The 20,178-nt window shown below is 44.7% G+C and overlaps 1 protein-coding gene across 3 annotated transcripts in view; it reads left to right on the forward strand.

Moving 5' to 3' along the window:
- MMUT (methylmalonyl-CoA mutase) overlaps positions 1–12,994 on the forward strand; it is a 33,984-nt gene extending 20,990 nt beyond the window's left edge. For all 3 annotated transcript variants that reach the window (XM_077812393.1, XM_077812394.1, XM_077812392.1), the window contains 4 exons: positions 8,157–8,288; positions 10,301–10,448; positions 10,570–10,737; positions 12,592–12,994. In XM_077812393.1, coding sequence (XP_077668519.1) covers positions 8,157–8,288; positions 10,301–10,448; positions 10,570–10,737; positions 12,592–12,720 — 577 coding nt within the window. In that variant the 3' untranslated portion in view covers positions 12,721–12,994. The remainder of the gene's footprint in view (positions 1–8,156; positions 8,289–10,300; positions 10,449–10,569; positions 10,738–12,591) is intronic.
- Positions 12,995–20,178: the final 7,184 nt, after the last annotated feature.

Below are 20,178 nucleotides of genomic sequence, written 5' to 3' on the forward strand. Positions count from 1 at the left end.
GATTTTAGGATACAAATTATCAATTTTTTCACTTCTGTTTTAAAACACTCTCTTGGCCGATGGCTGATAGTGGCATAACACCTTTCTTTCCTTCTGAAGAAAGCTGTGAGGTTTGATGAAGATCACTCTAGTAACATTTAACTTCAGATTGCTGGCTCCATTTTAAAGCAAGGTGCATCTTCCATGTAGATGTGTGCTTGAATTATGTTTCTTGTTCTTCTGATTTTAGAAGCATAGGAATGGAAGGGACCTTGAGAGGTCATCTAGTCCAGTCCCCGGCTCTCATGGCAAGACTAAGTGTTATCTAGACCATCCCTGACAAGTGTTTTGTCTAACCTGCTCTTAAAAATCTCCAATGATGGAGATTCCACAACTTCCCTAGGCAATTTATTCCAGTCCTTAACCACCCTGACAGTTAGGAAGTTTTCTTAATATCCAACCTAAACCTCCCTTGCTTCAATTTAAGTCCATTGCTTCTTGTCCTATCCTCAGAGGTTAAGAACAATTTTTCTCTCTCCTCCTTGTAACCACCTTTTATGTACTTGAAAACTGTTATCATGTCCCCTCTGTCTTCTCTTTTCCAGACTAAACAAACCCAACTTTTTTCAATCTTCCCTCATAGGTCATGTTTTCTAGCCCTTTAATCATTTTGTTGTTCTTCTCTGGACTTTCTCCAGTTTGTCCACATCTTTCCTGAAATGTGGCACCCAGAACTGGACACAATACTCCAGTTGGGGCCTAATCAGCATGGAGTAGAGCAGAAGAATTACTACTTGTGTCTTGCTTACAACACTCCTGCTAATACAGCCCAGAATGATGTTCACTTTTTTTGCAACAGTGTTACACTCTTGGCTCTCATTTACCTTGGTCCACTATGACCCCAAGATCCCTTTCCACAGTACTCCTTCCTAGGCAGTCATTCCCCATTTTGTATTTGTGCAACTGATTTGTTCTTTCCTAAGTGGAGTACTTTGCATTTGTCCTTATTGAATTTCATCCTGTTTATTCAGACCATTTCTCCAGTTTGTCCAGATCATTTTGAATTTTAATCCTGTCCTCCAAAGCACTTTTGCAACCTGACCCAGCTTGGAGACCAGGAAGGAATTGGGTGCACTGCCACGTGGCGGGGAACTGCCACATAGGGGCGGGGTTTTGATCCTGGAAACAGCAAGATGAAGTCGTGTCTGCGCAGTGTGGCTATGTGTGCCGGAAGATGGTGCTTATCAAGGGAATTGTGAGTCGGGGGCTGGGGAGCGCTGGGTGAGCAGAGTGGGGCAAGCCCCCGACCCAACTCCGTGGCGGGAGCTCGAGGGCCAGATAAACACGTCTGATGGGGTGAACGAGGCCATAGTTTGCCCACCCGTGCTCTAGCTAGTTTGATCCCGTTTTGTGCCTTGGCATTTCTAATTTTGTCCCTACATACTTCTGTTATTTGTTTATATTCATCCTTTGTAATTTGACCTAGTTTCCACTTTTTGTAGGATTCTTTTTTGAATTTTAGATCATTGAAGATCTCCTGGTTAAGCGGACCTCTGGTTTACAACAGCACAAAGAGAAACAGTTTAGACTATTGCTTTTCTTGCAGTGTATTTTAAAGTTTTAGGATGAATTATAAATAAAATACGTAATTCACAAAAATAAGAATAGCCTTATTTTCAGGGTAAACATGCTTTCAGAAGTTCCAGTTAAGCACTTGTAAAAATTGTCCAAAATACATAAGAGTCCTGAGTCACTTAGGCCTTTTTGAAAGGTTTACCTGCAGTATCCATAAGATAAAAGATGTGCACCTTGACTAACATGAAAATATATGCTTAACTGGGATTAGTTAGCCAGGCTTTACCCATGACCAGCTGATACAGTGTTGAATATGATTTGTCACACTTTATAATAATAGCAAAGTTGTGGCCAGTGTCATGGTAGGTAAGGTTTTGTTCTAACTTGGTGTAATTGTCTAGTGAAGACAGGCCAATAAAGGGTGATATTCAGCTCAGGTCCTACACAAGTCCTACTTATGTCCACAAAGTAGGACTTGTGACCGTTTACAGTAGAGTGGAATTTAGGCCTGTGGTGTTCAGTAGTTACCTTTTATAACCACATAGCTAAGTCTGCCAAATATACAACAGATGTGTTAAAAGTAGTGTGTGGGAAGGACAGAGCAAAAGATAGCTGAGGATTTGCTGGAGGCAAGAGATCTACATGAGATTGAATTTTGGATTCCTGTGAATACATTAGAAAGTCATCTTCAGGACATATTGGATGCCAAGCATAGGGTTGGTTTCAGAGTGGTAGCTGTGTTAGTCTGTATCAGCAAAAAGAACGAGGAGTACTTGTGACACCTTAGAGACTAACAAATGTATTTGATCATAAACTTTTGTGGACTAAAACCCACTTCATCGGATGCACGTAGTGGAAAATACAGTAGGAAGATATAAATAGATCATGAACAAATGGGCGTTGCCATACCGACTATAACAAGAGTAATCAGTTAAGGTAAGCTATTTTCATCAGGAGGGAAAAAAAACTTTTGTAGTCATAATCAGGATGGCCCATTTTCAACAATTGACAAGAAGGTGTGAGTAACAGTAGGGAGAAAAAATAAGCATGGGGAAATAGTTTCTTTGTGTAATGACCCATCCACTCCCAGTCTTTATTCAAGCCTAATTTAATGGTGTCCAGTTTGCAAATTAGTTCCAATTCAGCAGTTTCTCGTTGGAGTCTGTTGTTGAAGTTTTTTTGTTGTAGTATTGCAACGTTTAGGTCTGTAATCGAGTGACCAGGGAGATTGAAGTGTTCTCTGACTAGTTTTTGAATATTGTAATTCTTGACGTCTGATTTGTGTCCATTTATTCTTTTATGTAGAGACTGTCCGGTTTGGCCAATGTACATGGCAGAGGGGCATTGCTGGCACATGATGGCATATATCACATTGATAGATGTGCAGGTGAACGAGTCTCTGATAATATGGCTGATGTGATTAGGTCCTATGATGGTGTCCCGTGAATAGAAAAGTGGACAGAGTTGGCAACGGGCTTTGTTGCAAGGATAGGTTCCTGGGTTAGTGTTTTTGTTGTGTGGTGTGTGTGGTTGCTGGTGAGTATTTGCTTCAGGTTGGGGGCTGTCTGTAAGCAAGGACTGGCCTGTCTCCCAAGATCTGTGAGAGTGAGAGATCGTCCTTCAGGATAGGTTGTAGATCTTTGATGATGCGCTGGAGAGGTTTTAGTTGGGGGCTGAAGGTGACGGCTGGGATTACAGATAATACCCATTAGAACTTTGGCCATCTCTGACCAACTCTGACTATCTCCTATTAAAAGCATATGGAGGAGAAGTTACAGCTTGTCTAAACTGATATTAAGCAGTGATATCCAGATTGTCCTCTGACATTTTTTTGTTTTAAGACTTAGAGGTATTTACTCTTTAACTAGGTCACAAAAACAATTTTGAGTAAGAGCATTCCTCATAGCTAAATGTAATAGTACAAAAATTGCATGTTCCAAAGGATTAAATGTGATTAACTACAGCCAAATGGTATATATGTATTGATGAATTGAGAAAAGATTACAGCACAGATGGTAGAAAGACAGTGTAATTGAATGGGATATTGTCTTTATTTGTGCATTTATAATTACTGTGCTTTGGAAACATGCTTGATGTCTGTTTTCTACTTTGACTAAGTTTGCAACAAGTCATATGCATTTCTTTGTGTGTGTGTGTCATATTTCCCTCTCTCTTTTTTCATCTCAATACATAAAAATATATTCAGTGGCATATATTAGTGAAATACATAATTGTTAGCTTGCTCACTCACCTACTTCACACCATTATGCAAACCTGTGTTTCAGTCCTTTTTCCTAGCAGGGTTAGAGAGCACTGCTGAGGTGGTGGTTATAGCTGAGCTGTTTAACTTCTGAAGAGGAGCTTCTTTCTCTTCTTAATTAGCTTGCTTTTTTCTGTCAATCCCTTGCCATTGGTTTCTGTGCCACTGTAATTTGGGCACAGTATTGTCCCATCACCACAGGTTATGTACTATAAATTTGGGCGGGGGAAACTAATTTTTCACAGAAAGATGGAATTCATTAGATCAGGGGTGGGCAAACATTTTGGCCTGAGGGCCACATCAGGGTTCTGAAACTGTGTGGAGGGCCTGGTAGGGAAGACTGTGCTTCCTCAAACAGCCTGGCCCCCGCCCCCTGTCTGCCCCTTCCCGCTTCCTGCCCCCCTCAGAACGCCCCAACCCCTGTCCACAGCCCACTCCCTATCCAACCCCCCCCCAAACCCCATCCCCATTAAACCCCCCCTGCTCCCTGTCCCCTGACTGCCCCAACTCCTATCCACACCCCTGACAGGCCCCCCGGGACTCCCACACCTATCCAGCCCGACCTGTTCCCCATCCCCTGACTGCCTTCCCAGAACCTCTGCCCCGTCCAACCGCTCTCTGTCCCCTGACTGCCCCCCTGGGATCCCCTGCCCCTTATCCAACCTCCCCTGCCCCCTTACCATGCCGCTCAGAGCACCAGGACTGGCAGCCACGCCGCCGCACAGTCTAGAGCACCAGGGCAGGCCTGCGGCTCTCACAGCCGCGCTGCCCAGCAGGACCTCGTAGCCCCACCGCCCAGAGCACTGGCAGCACGGTGAGCTGAGGCTGTTGGGGGAGGGGGGACAGGAGGGTAGGGGCCATGGGGGGTAGCCTCCCCGGGCAGGAGCTCAAGGGCTGGGCAGGAGGGGCCGGCCCACGGGTCACAGTTTGCTCACCTCTGCACTAGACTGTAAGCCACTGGGGCTAGAACTGTCCTTTATTATGTTTATACTGCACCTGGCAGAGTGGGCCCCAGCTTTTTTGCTGCTGCAGCAAATACAAATGTTGCTGTTAATAATATAGAAAAACTAAGAATAGCATTGTTCTGTACCAGCACTGTTTTTCTGAGTTGTCCTCATACAAAGCAAAGCAGCTGTTGATTGAGAAATCAGAAGATTTGGAAAAATAAGAAGTTGAGTATGATGGAAAAGATGCACAATCTTGGAGACTGAAGGAAAAACAGTGCTGTGGAAGCTGTGGCTTACATTTCAATTAATTGAGCAATATGTAGAAGGAAGTGTGTAGGACAGTAAAATATATGTAAGGGGACTGTTGCGCCCTTACTAACATTCAGTGGGGGTGTTTTGGTTGGCCAACTCCCAGTACTAAAAAGGGAAAGGTCTATGGGAAATCAGGACCCTGAGACTGATAGTCCCCAGGAACAATGGGGAGAGGCCAATGCTCCAGGTCAGCCTGAATGACAGGGCGAGCAGGCTAATCAGAGAGTCAGGAGGCCAGCGAGGTCCTGTCCTCCATGTGAGCTGGATTTGCCTGGGTCAGACGGAGTGGGGCTGAGCTAAGGAGAAAGCAGGGGCCCAAGCTGAGCTGGGGAGCAGAGCTGTGCCAGATCCAGAGGGACCAGAAAAGCAGCCCAGAGAGAGCAGACCCTGTCCTGGGAGCAGAGCTGCAGCCCCAAAGCCAGAGGCACAGCCCAGAGAGAGCAGACTTGCCCTGGAAAGAAAGCTGCAGCAACCAGAGCCAGAGGGGCCAGAAAAGCAGCCCAGGAAGCAGGTCAGTGCTGGGAGCAGAGTCACAGAAGCAGCCTGCAGAGCAGACCTGTCCTGGGAGCAGAGCTGTAGCAACCAGAGACAGAGGGGCCAAAGAAGCAGCCCAGGGAGCTGGAGGCAGAGCAGCAGCAACAATGCAGAGACAGAGTGGTGGAGCTGGGTCTGGAGCTGGATGTGGTGAGCATCTGGGGAGAGCGAGGGGGACCCTGGGCAGCAGGCGCAGCACAGGGAGATGCCTCAGCCAAGAGGCTCTGCAGGCCAGGCTTGGATCGTAACCCCGATAGGCGGGGGTGACACTGGGTAGAAGAGTCCTACCACTTAGAGCCTGAGAGCATGTGGCCACCACCAGAGTTAGTGTCCAAACCACAGCATCCCTGCAGCACAGCCAGGGCCTGAGCAGGAGGCCTGGGACTTACAAGGAACAGACTGTGAACTGCCCTGATATTCCAGAGACACTGTTTGTGGTGTTCCCTGCCAAAGAGCGGGTTGATGTGTTTCCTTTAACCTTTCCCATTTTTCCTTATTCTTTTTAAAATTAATTGTTGATTAAATAACTTGCATTTGCTTTAACTTGTATGTAATGGTCAGTGGGTCAGAGAAGTGCCCAGTGCAGAGAGAGTACCCCGGAGTGGGGACACCCTAGCCCCTGTCCTAGGTGACCACAACAGGGTTGGGGGTCAAGACCCCCAGGAATCCTGGGCCCACCCTTGTTGGGGTTACGGGGACTCTGCCAGACAGGAGAGTGGAAGGGGAGTCCTCAAGGGCAGGGAGGTCACTCGGTAAAGGAAGTGGGAGCGAGGACTCAGATCCTTTCGCTAGCCCACTTCACCGGGGTAGTGCACCAGGAAAGTTTCCCACAATAGCGGGACTATTCCCCCGCTTACATATATACAGCTTGTGAAAGTCTTAGTAGCCAAGTAAGATATAGTACAGGGAAAAACATCGGAGCACATTAAGTGTAACATATTTTACTCAGACCTCAGAATGTTCTTTCTTCAGATGGCTACTAATGACTGACTGCAGTCAGGGCTGTCCTTAGGCATATGCAGAATATGTGGCTGCGAAGGGCACCTGAAAATTTGGGGCACCGCCTCTTCCTATCCCTGTTCTGACCCTTCCTGCAGGCTCCCAGCTGGCTGCTGCAGCCTGGTGACTCTTACTCCGGAGGGGATCTAGTAACTTAAAAGTGAAAAAGCCTCCAGCCTGCCAGATCTATTAGCACAACACTGAAACTGTTAAAGTCAAGTAGTAATGAAGCCGTTTAACAGGCATTTGCCAATGCCCAGGTATATACTGTCAGTCTCTGAATTTACTGACAAAAGCAGTTGTGCATTACTGTAATATTTACTCAGAACATGTTCGTCTACAAGACCTTAGTTTAAAATTTGCTTTAAAAATATTTCATTAGTTGGTGAAAATCACATCTCTAAAAATCCTTGCATAGATTTTTAGATGCACTATCATATTTAGCTTAAATGCTTAGATCTTCAGACATAGTTTTTTAAATAAATCCTTCAAAAGACCCCCTTTATCTAAAATACACATTTTAATTACTATAGGGGAAAAAAACTTGCTTCCAAAGTCGTCCTGTCCTTTCTGTCCATCCCTTTCTCCCTTCATCCCCCCTTCCCTCTCCCCCCTCCCCCCCCCAGACAGCCCTTAAAGGGACAACACCCCTTTCCTTCCAGATAGCTGGACAAAGAGTTTCCCTTTCTTTACTTCTGACTATCTGCTGAACTAGTTTTAAGAGAACCCTCCAGCAAAATCGGTACCTTAGTAAGATATAAAATCCTTTGTTATGCCTAAAATCTTTAGAAACCTATTTTTTAAAGTTGGTGAAATTTCATAAACATGTCTATTGCTATGGAGATCATATAAAAGTAAATTAGTGTTCCCTTTCTCTAAAAGCAATGAACATTGTTATGATTGTGACTGATTAATTTCAGTGAGTTAAATATGTAGTAATCTGAAATGATTACTTTATGAAGGCTTAAGAGTACATTTAAAATATAAAATCAGCTTAGAAATACTGATTAAGAAAATGTAAAACAGAGAAGAGCTGCATCGTGTAGTCCATAATATTTAATGTTGTATTCAGCAAGACAGCTGACTCACCCTTACTACAAAGTTTTTGCAAATAAATGTCTGACAAACTTCAGGGCATATCGAAAAACCTGTGACTGACATTTCTTATTCCCAAGTTTAGTGGTTTTAATTAGGTACCTTTTGCATGTCCATTCTGCATGAGGGAGAGGGTACGGGAGTGTCTGTGGGGAGCTGTGACTCTCCGCCACCGTGAAGCGGGCCAAGCATCTCGCTATCCTTTGCTGCCTCGTCCTTCCTCCCGCCTGGGCTGAGAGCCCAGGCTGCCGTCGGCATAGGGGCACCATTTTAATAATACTACGTAGGGCCCCATAAATCCTAAGGACGGCCCTGACAGCAGTGAAGGTTTTTTATTCCAGCAGTTTGTTTGAATTTGCTCTTCTGATTAATCATCAGGCTGTTGCTGGGGATTTCTGCATTGTTTTGATTTCAGTCTCCTAAGGATACTAACATTTTAACTCTGTGTATTTTAGGTGTACCGTTGGAGAAATAACCGAGGCAATGAAGAAGGTGTTTGGGGAGCACAGAGCCAGTGACCGAATGGTCAGCGGAGCTTACCGCCAGGAGTTTGGGGAGAGCGATGAAATTCTTCATGCTATCAATAGGTGAGAGTTCGCTGCTGGGTCAGGAAGAAGGAAATGACCTCATAGTTAATGTTAGACATTTGTGTTGCATGTGTGATCCTCTAGAATCCCTAGATGGTGCAGTCTATGTAATGAGACAGCATATCGTGAAGGCTCCATAATAGTGGACTCTGAGCATATTTGCAGAACAATGCAGGAATTTATATGTATGACTAAACATAAAAAACAGGTTTTACAGGTTGTTGTTGCACCCACATTCACTCTCAATAATGTCTATAATGTTATAGGACCAAATTCTGCCTTTGGATACTTTCAGGCAGCTTTAGTTAAACTCAGTGGGAGTTGCACATTCATATCACCAAGAGCAGAATTTTACACGTCTTTGAGAAACAGATACCATTTGTGTCTTTTTCCAGTTTCTGGCGTTGTTGCTAGCATCTTAGGTGAGGTGATTGAGGTGCTCTATTAGGTGTTTCTGTAATATGAATTGATGATCTCCACTCAGAACTGCTGTAGACCCTGCACTTTACCTTAAGAGTTGCAAGATTCCTAAAAAGGAAACTCCTGATTGGGTCATGCTGGTGATCTCCACAGCATGACTTGAAGGTGGTATTGCTGCTGGATGGAAGCATCTCTTTTTAAAGGCCAAAAAAAAAAAAAAAAAGCACGAATTTACGTGTAGTGTTGTGTTTTTCAGTGGATGCAGCTACACTTTTTCCATACCTCCTTATGTATCTTGCCTACTGCTCATCTTTTCTGTACACGAACATCATGAGTATTATACATCTGTCACAGTTACAGGCATAGAGGCACCTCTGTCCCATTTATGGACTCTGAGTGCTCCTCCTCAGGTGTCAGATCTCATGCCTTTACCTGTCCCAGGGTGTAATTTTACAATTCTCCCACTCTGAGAGCAAACCCTGGACTACAGTACCCTGTGTATCCACTGTGCTTATCCTGCAGGTCTGAGTTCAAGCACCTGCAGTTCTTCCCTTGGATAGTTGGTGCCCAGGAACAAAGCAGCCTTCTTAAAACTAAAGTCATTGTTCTGCAGGAGGAACAGAGCATTAGAGAGAGCAGGATTTTAAAACAACAAGCAATCTACATGCATGTCTATTTTACCTAAACTGTTACGAATCCCATGGTGGTAACTGAGGCGGGGCTTAACTTCTTCAGAAACCCCAGCAGGTGCCTGTCTCTCAGCCTTGTTCCCTTGAGCAAATACCCCCTTGTCTTGAGAGAGAGAGAGAGTGTTCCTTTTGAAACCTGATGGAGTATTTTTGTTCTCCTGTGTTCCTGGCCTTTTCCTGTTCTGTCATTGTCTCTTAACAACAGTCAAGTGATTGATGATGGATGTCTTATCTTGAACCATTCTTTCCCTTCCTGCTTGTTTTTTTCCCAAGGAGCCCACACTTAAACTAAACCAATATATTCATGCAGCAAACAGCTTAAAAAACAGCAGTATTCATAAATTTTTACAGAGCTGCTCTAAATCTGTCACTTCATTATTAGTGGAATTAATATGATGACTCCTATTTAACAGAGCAGAGTAAAAGGATTAGCATCCTTATGCTTTAGAGACTGCAGTGGTAATAGATGGACAAAGTCATATTTATAGGCCACTTCACTTGTAATCTCTAGGACAGAGGTCTATATTGTGTGTGTGGTACTCAGGCACCTTTGAAGTCAATGAAACTGCTCGTGCTTAAAGTTGGACGTGCTTTATACATCAGCGCCCCAAATAGTACAAGATTTTTTGCTTCATTAAGAGCAGCAAAGCAGGGGTGGGAATGAAAAAACAAATCTGCAAACTAAGCAACATTTTATTACTCAAAGCCTTTTTATAAAGGGAACCTGTCATTGTCCATTCAAAGTGAAATACTAAAATGGTGAGCATGCTGCATGAACCAACCAAGTTGGTTGCTAGTGTAGTGTAAGGTGCAGGAGTTGCCACGAGTAGCCTGTCTTTTTTTTTTTAGACTCTTTTAATGAATGACAGTGATGTAGAAGAATAAAATCTATTTTTTAAATAGAGTAAACAAGTTCATGGAGCGTGAAGGGCGCAGACCTCGTCTTCTTGTTGCCAAGATGGGTCAAGATGGCCATGATAGAGGAGCTAAGGTTATCGCTACAGGATTTGCAGACATTGGCTTTGACGTGGACATAGGCCCACTCTTTCAGGTATTATTTAATCAAATCTGTCCCTTAAAGTGTATTTTGAATGCAGCTTTTTTCCCTGCAGTTCTTGTTCAGCAGTCACTTTAGCACGAATTGCTGTTTGTTGTTTAATTTCTCTCTTTAGACACCCCGTGAAGTGGCCCAGCAGGCTGTAGATGCTGATGTGCACTGTGTGGGTGTGAGCACATTAGCTGCAGGTCATAAAACTCTTGTTCCTGAACTCATCAAAGAGCTGAGGGCACTTGGCCGGCCTGACATTCTTGTCATGTGTGGAGGTGTCATCCCCCCTCAGGTATTGCTCTGCATCTGTTTCAGGAACAAATATACCTTACAGCGTAAGAACACTGTTTCAGCCTGCTCTGTTTTGTTAGCTATTTGCTATGCACTCTTAACATCATAGGGGAATTACAATGCTGAAGGCTTTCCTACACAAGAGTCAGTTAGGGTCAGTTTCAAGTTTCATGCTAGTCACAGAAAAAGGTTGCTGATGTCAATTTTCATGCAAGTTAAGCCCTGGGTTGTCACATGTAACTGTTCTGGCTTAACTTGTAACGCTCTGGCAGAATAAAGCATTAAGCTGCTTTTGTTCAGAAAAAAACTAGCCGCATGGGGTTGTTTTCATATGGACTTTTCAACTGTTTCCCGATTTTTAAAAATTAGAATTATTCAGTTCAGCACTGAAAGCTGTTGCACTTTGTAAATCAGGCAACTGGGCTTACTATATATTTGATGTATGCTCCCAACTCAGTTCTCCCCCAAAGGATTTGGAATTTTGTTCTGCTCAGAAAAAATAAAGGTTCACCACAGTTACACGTACCAGACACAGGTGTTAAATGAACCGTGTAGAGTAGTTTCCTTTTTCCGTGACTGACTCATGTAGGGGCAGATGCTGCTGTACTGCCAAGTGCAAATGTTTCCACTAGATGGGCCTATTCTGTAGTCCTCCTAAGCAGCAGTACTTCACTCATATATAAGCCAGAAGCTATGGTGGAGGAGCAAGAGTCGCTTTCCAAAACTGCGTGCACTACAAGTAGAAGCAGGAATGATCTATTCAGCCTGTTACTTCAAGAGTAGAGGGGAATCTTCAGAATAATATTATTTTGTTTATAGTGCCTTTCTTCCCGAAGGAATGTAAAGCATTTTGCTAATTAAAGGCCAGATCTTGTCTTAGAATACTTTATTATTTGTATTGTGTGTAGCGCCTAGGAACCCCGGTCAGAGACCAGGACCCCACTGCGTGAGGCACTATACTAACACAGATACACAGCCCATAGTCTTACTGGTTCTCTGTACTTGTCCTCCCTTGGCAGGGATGGTGTTGGCCATCCCTCCACTCCACCGGTGCTCCCGAGGTTGTTCACCATTTTTCAGATTCCCACACAATCACTTCTATGCCTTCTGCCACGAAGCCCTCTAATGCCTGGTTTAACCCACCGGAGTTCCTCTAAGCCCCTTTCCTGTTCACATTTAAGTCCCTTTAGGAACCTCTTCTATGCTGCCTGAAATGAATCAAGTTGACCAGTATATAAATTACATATTGTTCTCTTTCCCCTGATTTCTCTCACTCCTTTGTCCTTAGGTTGTGAACTCGTTGGAGTAAGGACTGTGCTTAAGCATTTGGGAAACTCGTAACATAGATTGGGTGCTACCACAGAAGATTAATGATAATTTGCATATTTTGATAATTATTAAATGCAGTCAGCTCTTGGGTGAAACATAGCTTCTGTTAACCTTACACAGCTACACCACACATCAGTTTAGATGGAGAAGTGAGAGAATATTGGAGCCGCTTTCCGTGTCCCTTTGAAAACGTCAGGGAATCTGACATTAAACTGACAGAACCCTTACAGTGAAATTGTTCAGAATTTATGTTGTATGTTTGAGCTTTTATTCTGCTGTTCCCAGTGAATGCTGCCTGTTTCTGGGAGCAGTTGCAAGCCTTCAATCTTAGTGCTCTTTGGAGAATTACTCATAGATGCTGTAAGGGTATAAAGAACAGGAGGACTTGTGGCACCTTAGAGACTAACAAATTTATTTGAGCATAAGCTTTCATGAGCTACAGCTCACTTCATCGGATGCATTCTGAAACCTGTAAGGATATAGTTCATGTTCCAGTATTTAACTATTTAAATCTCCTTCTCAACAGGATTATGATTTCCTCTATGACTCTGGTGTCTCCAGTGTGTTTGGTCCTGGGACTCGGATTCCAAAGGCAGCTGTACAGGTGCTTGACGATATTGAGAAGTGCCTGGATAAGAGGCAGCAATCAATGTAACACTGAAACATCACGCCACAAAATCAGCCTTATAATAACCATTTACAGTACATGATCAATCATCAGCTAGGAAGAGCTAGCCATGTAGCTTTGGTTACAATGCCTGGTGCCTTGTGTGCTTTCTAAGAAAGCTGTAATTTCTCAGTCATGTTCTATCTGTGAGGAATATTTCGTATGACTGTATTTAAAAATTGTCTCTAAAAGTACAAAGGAGTTCAGTAAAGGTATTCAGATTGCTTCAAGAATTTAGCTAAATAAAATATCCATTCTAATATTTTGTGTCGGGGTTGTTTGATTTTTACTCCACTACCCTAATTGGTCTGTTTTACATGTACATTTTTTTGTTTGTTTTTGTCATATATTTGGCAGATGCTTTAGGCCCAGAGACCTTCAGGTAAAACCACCTGTGTTCAGCATAGAGGTGGTCAAATCCAGTAGAGTTAGTGGCATTTGGATGTTAATGCAGTAAAGTCTAAGGAGCAAATCTTTGTCTGATTTTCCTTTAGTTGGAAAAGTATACGAAAATAAACCACAAACACAGACACTGTATTGTGTGGCTATGTCATAAGGAGCAGGTCCTGCACTGCCTCCTCTAGGGACATGGAAACACCTAAATGCAGCAGAGAACCAGTGTAGTCCCACCGTGCTTAGGGAGGCCAGAACGAAGATGGGGTTGCACGTCTCTGCTCCGGCCTCCAGTTCCAACCTCTGCTCCACAAACGATGCCAGCCTCCGGGTCCTTTCAGTTCTCCCATACATGTGTGGGTACCTCTTTCTGGTGTTGCCCTGCCTTCCCCATACTATCCTGTGAAGCCACCCTGTTCTCCTCAGGCAAATCCCTCCTCAAACCTCACTTCTGTCTCCTCTGCAAGAAAGGAGTTAATCTGAGATATTTTAAAAGTTTACAAATGAACACTGATTTAATACAGCATTGAACCTTCACTATGCAGAAGAAAAATGCTGCTTTTAACCATCTGAATTTAAATGAAACAAGCACAGAAACAGTTTCCGAACCTTGTCAAATCTTTTTTTAAACACTTTCCCTTCATTTTTTTAGTCATTTACATCTAACACAGTACTGAACTATATTTGTTTTGTTTTTTTGTCTCTGCTGCTGCTTGATCGGGTACATCCAGTTCCAAATGAGGTGTGTGGTTGACTGGTCAGTTCATAACTCTGAGATTCTACTGTAGAATCATAGAAGATTAGAGTTGGAAGAGACCTCAGGAGGTCATCTAGTCCAATCCCCTGCTCAAAGCAGGACCAACCCCAATTAAATCATCCTAGCCAGGGCTTTGTCAAGCCAGGCCTTAAAAACCTCTAAGAATGGAGATTCTACCACCTCCCTAGGTAACCCAGTCCAGTGCTTCACCACCCTCCTAATGAAACAGTTTTTTTAATATCCAACCTAGACCTCCCCCCACTGCGACTAGAGACCATTCCTCCTTGTTTTGTCATCTGCCACCACTGAGAACAGCCTAGCTCCATACTCTTTGGAACCCCCCCGGTCAGGTAGTTGAAGGCTGCTATCAAATCTCCCCCACGACCCAACTCTTCTTTTCCGCAGACTAAATAAGCCCAGTTCCCTCAGCCTCTTCGGGTAAGTCATGTGCCCCATCCCCCTAATCATTTTCGTTGCCCTCCACTGGATTCTCTCCCATTTGTCCACATCCTTTCTGTAGTGGGGGGCCCAAAACTGGACACAATACTCCAGATGTGGCCTCACCAGTGCCAAGCAGAGGGGAATAACCACTTCCCTCGATCTGCTGGCAATGCTCCTACTAATGCAGTCCAGTATGCCATTAGCCTTCTTGGCAACAAGAGCACACCGATGACTCATATCCAGCTGCTTCTTCAAGTAGTGTCCCTATGGGTGCTCCACGTTAGAGGTGCAGGGGCACACAGATACCTAATCTGAGATTTTTAGTAGGGGTGTCCCGTTGAGCCCGTGCATGTGCTCTCCCTCCCTCGTGGTCTGCCTCGAGGCTATTTAGCTCTGCACAGGCGAACCCCCCTCACTTCCTTCTCTACCACCTTTAGCCTCTGACTGAACGAGCAGTTGTCTCTTCCTTATCTGTGTCATTAGCATTCTACTTGGCCAGGACTAAGGACTTCAGGAAATCCCTTAAACTCTTCCTTTCGTCCACAGAAAGATCCAAAAGCTCTGTGATATCTCCTCAAAGACTATCCAAATGGGTCTCTAGTTGCATTAATCACTTAGTAAGGGCGCAGCTTGCTTCCGTCCATACGCACTCCATGAGATCAGTTCCTACCTCAATCACATTCCATAGGGATACCCCTATCTCCCCAGTCTATAGAGCAATGATTGGGGCCTCTGTCCATACTTCCGCAGAACATTATGCGATCACTGAAGATTTGGCTGCTGACACCATCTTTGACTCCACAGCACTCTCTGTAGTAAAAGACTCCAGGGGTGAGTGCTGCTCCAGAGTCACCTAAAGTGGAGCATCCATAGGGACACTTTCGAAGAAGAGGAGGAAGTTACTCACCTTGTGCAATAATGATGGTTCTTCAAGATGTGTGTCCCTATGGGTACTCCACAACCTGCCTTCCTCCCCTCTACTTCGGAGTTCTCTATAGGGCTCCGTGGTAGAGAAGGGGTTCGCCTGTGCTCTAATCTCCAATTAGAGGTGCAGGGGCACACAGCCACCTAAAGTGGAGCACCACCCATGGGGACACACATCTCGAAGAAGCATCATTACAGCACAAGGTGAGTAACTTCCTCTTCTCTTCCACTGTAATCCTCACATCCTTTTCTGCAGAACTGCTGCTTAGCCAGTCGGTAGCTGTGCATGGGATTATTCTATCCTAAATGCAGGACTCTGCACTTTGTCCTTGTTGAACCTCATCCAATTTCTTTTAGCCCAGTACTCCAATTTCTCTAGGTCACTCTGGACCCTATCCCTACCCTCCAGCATTTCTACTTCCCCTTCCACCCACCCCTGTAGACTTGGCCTTAGTGATAAGAACTGGGCTCACAGCCTTCTGTAACCTTTTGGTCCGTTTTCCTCCTCCTCCTGAGTTCCCTTGTTGTGAGGGTCCCACTGTGTTAATTATGCAGTCATTGAGGGTCCCTTTGTCTTCTGGATTCTCCATTGATATGGGTTAGTTTCAGCCAGTCCTTAAGAACTCATTCATATAATCCCAGACAGTTGCATGACACAAACCCTTTGGTCTCCTGCTCTACCCCAGGAGCGGCATTTTAACCCTTCTGCACCCACAGGGTAACCAGGCCAAGGTGATGAGTACAGCATCCTAAAGAGACTTCCTAAAAAATCAGACAATTCCCACATTTGTCGCAGAGATCCTGCTGTTCCAACCCATGTCCAACCTCACCCCATTTCATTCTGTTGTTTGACATTTGTACACACTGCGTCACATCTTACCCTGACATTACAAGTACCTTCTCTTTATTATTATTATTCTGTGGGAGGCTTGACAAGTCCGTCCTTTATGTAAAGTGAAGTGTCCCGCAGCTGGATGAACTACCTGCTGAATTTACCAGTCCCATCAATATCCTCTCCTACTTGCTAGGAGGATTGAAATTGATGAGATCTTTAATTAAAATAGGCTGTCTGATGGGGCGTGTGCACATGTAATCTCACCACTGCTCAGAAACACTGCTGCATTCTTTTCTTTATCTTCTTAAATAAAGTTAACAATATTGATCCCAATCAAAAACTAGACTATGTGCTCTGTCAGTTTGATTCAAGAAAGGCATATTGACCTGTGGCAGTGTCTGCTCCTGGACACCCAACGAGTGACCGAAGTAAAAACCACCACTTTCTGCCTTAGGATGGGACGTAGCCTCCTGGCCAGGAGCACAAGCCTAGCCATGTGCATTTGTGACGTCTGTGTTCAGTTATTGCATTGCTTTTATTTCTTTCTCCCTGCATATACTTCCCTCCCCCTTCTCAATTATGTATATGATCCAGCTGGCTTTTCTCTGAGTTTATCCAGCTAACTAATGCACATCTCTTGTTTCATCTGACCTTTAATAGAATCTCTCTTCAAAACCTTTTACATCCTCTGGGCTGTATCCTGCTCCCATTGAAGTAATTCAGAATTTAGGGTAACCATGACTTATTCACTCATATTTGTGGCTGAGTGCTCTTCACTTTCATGTTAGGGCAAAGGGTTCCCCTAGCCATAGACACCGACTTCCCTTCGGCCCGGTGGGTGCTCGACCCGCCCCTGTCGCTGACCCTGTACCACCCTCGCTCTGCCCCCATTCCAACCCCTTCCCCCAAGTCCCTGCCCCTTCTCCGCCTCCTCTCCTGAGCATGCTGTGGTCCCGCTCCTCCCACTCCCTCTGGGAAAGACCTAAGCACTGCCAAATAGCTGTTAGGCAGCAGAGGGGGGTGGGAAGCGCTGGGAGGGAGGGAGGGGGAGAAGCGGGGACACAGTGCACTTGGGAGAGGATGAGAAGGAGGCGAGGTGGGGGTAGGGGGAGCTTGATTGCTGGTGGGGGGCTGAGCACCTGCTAATTTTTCTCCATGGGTGCTCCAGCCCCGGAGCACCCACGGAGTCAGCACCTATGCCCTTAGCTCCTTAAAAATATAGGATGGGATTTTCAAAAGCACCTGTGTGATTTAGGAGTCCAAGTCCTCCTGAGTCACTTAGGCCTCAATCCTTATGCATGCACTTACCTTGACACACCACGAGTAGTCCTAGGGCTACAACTCAGCCAGAGCACTATTTGGGGACTGTCTGCGCTCCCCACTGCATGTTAGCCAGTTTATGGGATTTTTTCCCCCAGCGTTCATTTCTGGGGGCTGGCCCTTTAAATCTGGCAGAAAACAGCAGTTATGGTTCTCAAGTGTCTACTTTGTAACTGGCTGCTGCTTCCACCATACACACTACTCTTCAGTTCCCTGCTCCATGCCTGCTTACGTGGGCTTTGAGCAGGAAGGGGTGAATTTCATTCTAAAACCTAGCTCATTGCTTTCTTGGTCCAGCTTCAGAGATAATGATGTGTGCCAGTTTCAGGGTAATACTACACCTGTATTTCCCCTTCATGGTCCAATAACGGCACCCACTTTAGGCTTCTAGTTCCCAGCCATCACCTATGTTGGGCGGAGACCTGAGTGTCATTCCCTCCTGAACAGCGATTTTAAGGCTGCACAACTCCCTGCTTTACATTATGATATCCCCAGCAAGTCAGACTGCCTAAACAGGCCAGCACCTGTGAAGGCTATGACCAGTGTATCACCTGCAGTTATAAATTAGCACATAGCTCTTTCTAAGCAAGCACATTTATTCTTAAGATAAAAGCATTACAGAGAAAACGTATTAAAACAATAAAAGAACCCACATGCATGCTAGAAAGCTTACCAGAAGTCTCACCTATTCCAGCTTTCAAAATAGCAGCCATGTTAGTCTGTATCCGCAGAAAGAAAAGGAGTACTTGTGGCACTTTAGAGACTAACAAATGTATTTGCACGGCTGAGGTTATGGGGCAAGTGATGCTGCTTTTCCACAATTTCAGCCCGTGCACGTCGGAAGCAGTCTGTGTAGAAGTCCAGTCTGTTGGTTCAACCTTCAGGAGGAGTCCACCCAGAATCCTCCTTTTTGTAGTCTTGGTAGGAAGGTCTCTGTGGGTTAGTATGTTGTTCAGAGGTGTGTTGGAAATATTCCTTGAGTCGGAGATGTCGAAAATAGGATTCTGGGTCACCACAGAACTGTATAATGTTCGTGGGCCTGGAGGGGCAGAAGGAGAGGCCCCGAGATAGGACAGACTCTTCTGCTGGGCTAAGAGTATAGTTGGATAGATTAACAATATTGCTGGCTGCGTTAAGGGAACCATGTAGTAATTTAGATAGTTTAGTGTCCTTTTTCTTTTGTAGAGAAGCAAAGTGTGTGTTGTAAATGGCTTGTCTAGTTTTTGTAAAGTCCAGCCACGAGAAAGTTTGTATGGAAGGTTGGTTTTTCATGAGAGTATCCAGTCTTGAGAGCTCATTCTTAATCTTTCCCTGTTTGCTGTAGAGGATGTTGATCAGGTGGTTCCGCAGTTTCTTTGAGAGTGTGTGGCACAAGCTGTCAGCATAATCTGTGTAGTATGTAGATTGTAATGGATTTTTTACCTTCAGTCCTTTTGGTACGATGTCCATCTGTTTGCATTTGAAAAGGAAGATGATGTCTGTCTGTATCTGTACCAGTTTTTTCATGAAGTTGATAGATTTCCACTCCATATGGCTAAATTGAGTGCCTTGCATAAACGAAAGGTTTCAGAGTAGCAGCCGTGTTAGTCTCTGTATCCACAAAAAGAAAAGGAGTACTTGTGGCACCTTAGAGACTTAAATTTATTTGAGCATAAGCTTTCATGAGTTACAGCTCACTTCATCGGATGCATGCTGTGGAAAATACAGCGGGGAGATTTATATACACAGAGAACATGAAACAATGGGTGTCACCATACACACTGTGACAAGAGTGATCAGGTAAGGTGAGCTATTACCAGCAGGATAGTGAAGGGGGGGTGAGGGAAGACCTTAAGCCAAGCTCTACGATACAACCACATTTGCTCCAACCCCTCAGACAGAGACAAACGCCTACAAGATCTCTATCAAGCGTTCTTACAACTACAATACCCACCTGCTGAAGTGAAGAAACAGATTGACAGAGCCAGAAGAGTTCCCAGAAGTTACCTACTACAGGACAGGCCCAACAAAGAAAATAACAATGCCACTAGCCATTACCTTCAGCCCCCAACTAAAACCTCTCCAACGCATCATCAGGGATCTACAACCTATCCTGAAGGATGACCCATCACTCTTACAGATCTTGGGAGACAGGCCAGTCCTTGCTTACAGACAGCCCCCCCAAGCTGAAGCAAATACTCACCAGCAACCACACACCACCCAACAAAAACACTAACCCAGGATCCTATCCTTGCAACAAAGCCCGTTGCCAACTGTGTCCACATATCTATTCAGGGGACACCATCATAGGGCTTAATCACATCAGCCACGCTATCAGAGGCTCATTCACCTGCACATCTACCAGTGTGATATATGCCATCATGTGCCAGCAATGCCCCTCTGCCATGTACATTGGTCAAACTGGACAGTCTCTACGTAAAAGAATAAATGGACACAAATCAGACATCAAGAATTATAACATTCAAAAACCAGTCGGAGAACACTTCAATCTCTTTGGTCACTCGATTACAGACCTAAAAGTGGCAATTCTTCAACAAAAAAACTGCAAAAACAGACTCCACGGAGAGACTGCTGAATTGGAATTAATTTGCAAACTGGATTCAATTAACTTAGGCTTGAATAAAGACTGGGAGTGGATGCGTCATTACACAAAGTAAAACTATTTCCCCCACACACACACACACACTGGTCCTCACATGGTCTTGTCAGCTGCTGGAAATGGCCTGTCTTGATTATCACTACGAAAGGTCTTTTGCCCCCTGGCTATCCTGCTGGT

This window comes from Eretmochelys imbricata, chromosome 3 (assembly GCF_965152235.1).
Source record: "Eretmochelys imbricata isolate rEreImb1 chromosome 3, rEreImb1.hap1, whole genome shotgun sequence".
NCBI classification, from domain to species: domain Eukaryota; kingdom Metazoa; phylum Chordata; order Testudines; family Cheloniidae; genus Eretmochelys; species Eretmochelys imbricata.